Below are 3,776 nucleotides of genomic sequence, written 5' to 3' on the forward strand. Positions count from 1 at the left end.
CCGTGCCATCTCAGGAGCTTAGGGAAGATGCCCTTCCAGCCCAGCGGTCAGGTATGAGCTGAGTCACTCAAAGACAGCAGGCTGGGGCAACATGGGGGAGATGCAACATGCAGATTTGGGAGGGGAGAGCAGGAGTTTTTACACTGCGCTAAAAATACGATCGCAGGAAGGACGCGTGTAAACCCCTTAAGAAAGTATGGCATGAACGCTGATGGCTTCCTTTCTGACGCTGCAGCGGTACGATGAAGGACCACTAGTCTGACTGTTTGAAGTTACTGCCATTCAGTACAACCCTTATTCAGTGTAGAATATCCTCAGTTTCTTTCACAGGATGAGGTTTGATTACTGAAAACAGCTATTACCTTTATTCTAAAAAGTTGATGGAATTTTCAAGGATTTTAAATTCAACTTGAGTTCTGTTTTGTAGGGTGTTTTGGGGTTTTTTTTTGCATACATTTTGAAACTGCTGTAGTCTAACCCTGAAATCCTAACTCCAGCTAGAGTTTCTGCAGCCTCTTACAGCACCTGAGCATACATTTGGGTTCCTTGTCTGTGAGCACTCTCCTTTTCAGACACAAGCAAAACAAGTCAGCATGCGTGGTGTTCCTGGTATGGATCACAGTTGTTTATCATCTCAGTTTTATCCTGCAATTTACTGTTCTGCAGCAAGCTCAAATGACCAGCTTCTTTCTCGTTTGTTTGTATGTTTGTTATACTGATTTCTTTGTCTAGGCCTGGGCTAGCAGGTAAGTGTCTGATTTTTGACCTCAGACACTGGTCCTTCAGATGGACACTTTACATTAAAAAACATCTCACTCTCCTTATTAGTGATCCTAATTTCCATGATTTGAAAGTAAAGCGTATTTTACACGTACATGCACACGCATATGTAACTGTCTTGTTCTCTTCCTTTTCTTTATTCCTGCCATAGTTGGTCATCCAATATCATCAACGAGAGCCTTTTGTTCTACCTGGAGATGCAGCCAGACATCAATGACATGCCCCTGAAAAACATCCGAAGTGCTGCGCTGATCACGTGGATTATAATGGTAGGGCAGCCGTGATGTCGCTCGGTCTTAGAAATTGCTTTCCTAAGACTGGTGGAACAGCACCAGTGTAGTGGGTGGCTTATGTTCCTGGGGGACATAACACTCTGAAAATTGAAGAAGAAAAGGAGGAATTCAGAGAGAGGAAGGAGCAGTCACTGGGAGTGCTTTCCACATACAGACGTTGCCAAAAAGGCACCCCAGGCCAATGTTTTCCTCCCATTTACTCAAGTATCCATTCTCTTGGTGTGATTGGTACCCCGTTTTAGCTTCAGAACAAACCGCTGCAGTAATTTCTAGTCTAACCTTCCTAACCTCTGCCACAATGCGAGCTGCAAAGTTTTAGCTCACGATTCCTGAAGGTTCCCCAGTAAAATGGGCATTTTCACTGGTTAAATGGGTAATTCACTGTTTGTAACTAGGGTTTTCTTTATTATAAAGAATAATTGCATCTGACATCATGACATTTGGATAATTATTTGGGTACAAATACATGAAAAGTTTTGAAAACAACGCAGCACAAAATGGCTGTATGATGCTGGCCTCTTACCGTACCCTACTGTCTTTTCTCCTGTAGGAATATTTGACAAGGGATTTTTCGGAGGTGATATTGCAGGTTCTGTTTCCAGGAGAGTTTCTTCTGGAGCTGTTAAATGCCTGTAAGGCCTGAGCATGCTCTGTGCCGTTAAGCCTTTGAGCTGTTTTGTATTGAAGGGTTAAGGGGTGCAACTGCTTGGATACCACCCCCTCCTCCTCCGACAAGGAGTGAACACATTCCTGTGACAGGGACCTTGCTCCTGCCCACCTGCAGAGTGAGAGTTCGGGTCTAGGAACTGAGCTATTTTTGAACTTGGCTGTAAAAACAATGTGCTCTTTCCTCATGGGAAAAATGGAAAGCTAAAGCCATTGACTTGCCAAGCATCCCATGGCACTGGAAACAGAGACGATTTTCTTAGGATTTTATTTTTCAGGGTCTCTCCCTGTTTTATATCCCACTTTGATGGACATTTTTCACTGGGTCAGGAATCTGCAGCAATTCCAGACAGATCCATTACTGCTGTTTTAAAAAACTGGACTGTGCTAGTGTCTACCCTCATATATTTGACTTGGCTTCTAGTGAAAAATATAATATTTGCTTTTGGGAATAAAAAAGTCTGGAGTTTGCGGGGAATGTTAAAAACACACCAGGGGTTTGACCAGGTAAAATCCATGCTAAAAAACCACTTGGTGCTTCCTGTTCACTGGGATGGCCTCCGTATGTGGGAACAACAGGCCGTGGCATTTTGCGCTGGCTTGCGTCTGCAGTGGGAACACCATACACCGTTGTCTGCGTGCGGAGAGCAGCTCTCAAGGATGGCAGTTGGTCGGTTGTTGATGCACGCAAAACATTTTCCTGGAGTTCAAAGTGGAGCCTTGCTGGCGTAACTCCCATTGCACTTCTCTTTCCTAGGGGGTTCTTAATCCGATGCAAGGCTTCCTCTTCACCTTGGCTTTCTACGGCTGGACGGGATGGAGAGTGGACCTGAAGTGGCGAAAGAGAGAAATACCCTGGGAATCGATGTCCTCGTCAACGGTGGGTGAAAATGCCTACCCCTCACCAGTGAACTACCAAAGCAACATGCACGACTCAAAGAAGGTATCAACCACTGACAGCCAGCAGACTGATGAGGCTATAAGCATGTTGTCTGAAGGTAACACGAGCGGTGATGACAGGTTAGCCAGGAGCTCTCCCATCTACCAAGGCTGGTAGTTTGTAGGTGCAGAGCTGGATCCCACTTCTCCCGTTGCCAAGACTCACCCACGCCACTGTGTGAACTGTTGCGTACTCTGGAATTAGGTTTGTGGGATTTCCTCTAACTTGTGTGTATGCTTGAGAGACAGCGTGGGAGACGGAGAAAAATTATGGTTTATATCTTCATTTGCCTTATGGGAGATGTGTTAAAAGATATAAAGGCTTGATCTTTTTTCAGCAGGGATGTATCTCTGCAAAGATCGATGTTACTTGAGATTCATTTTCATCCACTTCGTTTCAATCTCTCTTGTAACCTCCATATGGCAGAAGAGTCTTTTGTTTAAATAAACAGACCATTAATATGCTGGGTTTTTAAATGTGTTGCCTTGCTCAGCATAAAACCCCTCACCCAGAACTGCAGCTCTAGGATTTTGGAGACACTGTTTCCAGCCTTGACATCCCAGTAAAACGTTAGTGACAGCAAATGTTGACATAAACACAGATATCCCCTGTTTTTCTAGAATCTCACTGGCAAAGCCTTCTTTTAGCTTGTTTATATGAATTTTCAGGTTTTTTTTTTCTAGGGAGATGGAAGTCCTTTAAAAAAAAAAAGGTTCCATAAACACTTCCAAATAATGGTTCCAGTTCACTCCTTGTTCAGGCAAAAATAACTTTTCCACCTATTTTTTGTCCCTTCTCTGTGGTGTGCTCTATTTTATGTCTTCAGCTGCTGAATGAAGAGGTATTAAATCCATTCTCATCTTCTCAGATGCAGACCTCACTTGGTGCAGTGCGCTAAGTACCCTTACCCAAACCATTCCCCACCTGGGGTGGAGGTTTAAGGAAAAAGTGGTGACTGTGTCTATCCCAGGCTTTTAAGCTCGTATCAGAAGTAGAAGCAGTATGATTTAGTCTGGTCGTGCTGGGAGCTGAAGCCCCTTGGCCCCAGATGAAGGTGGAATCCCCTTGGCCCAAAGGCTGCAGAGGTGGGCCACTGC

The 3,776-nt window shown here is 44.4% G+C and overlaps 1 protein-coding gene across 1 annotated transcript; it reads left to right on the top strand.

Moving 5' to 3' along the window:
- The first annotated feature begins 27 nt into the window (after positions 1-27).
- LOC104505854 (G-protein coupled receptor 143-like) lies at positions 28-2,796 on the top strand. The gene is made up of 4 exons (XM_010146589.1): positions 28-51; positions 733-746; positions 932-1,049; positions 2,497-2,796. The coding sequence occupies exons 1-4, from the start codon at positions 28-30 to the stop codon at positions 2,794-2,796; spliced, it is 456 nt and encodes a 151-aa protein (XP_010144891.1).
- Positions 2,797-3,776: the final 980 nt, after the last annotated feature.

Source organism: Eurypyga helias, unplaced genomic scaffold (assembly GCF_000690775.1).
Source record: "Eurypyga helias isolate BGI_N326 unplaced genomic scaffold, ASM69077v1 scaffold48722, whole genome shotgun sequence".
Lineage (NCBI taxonomy): Eukaryota > Metazoa > Chordata > Aves > Eurypygiformes > Eurypygidae > Eurypyga > Eurypyga helias.

Excerpts from the sequence above, each read along its gene's own strand:
- LOC104505854 (XM_010146589.1), top strand. The coding sequence starts at position 28 with ATGCCCTTCCAGCCCAGCGGTCAG. Across the intron at positions 1,050-2,496 it reads TGATCACGTGGATTATAATG|GGGGTTCTTAATCCGATGCA; the intron begins GTAGGGCAGCCG and ends TCTCTTTCCTAG.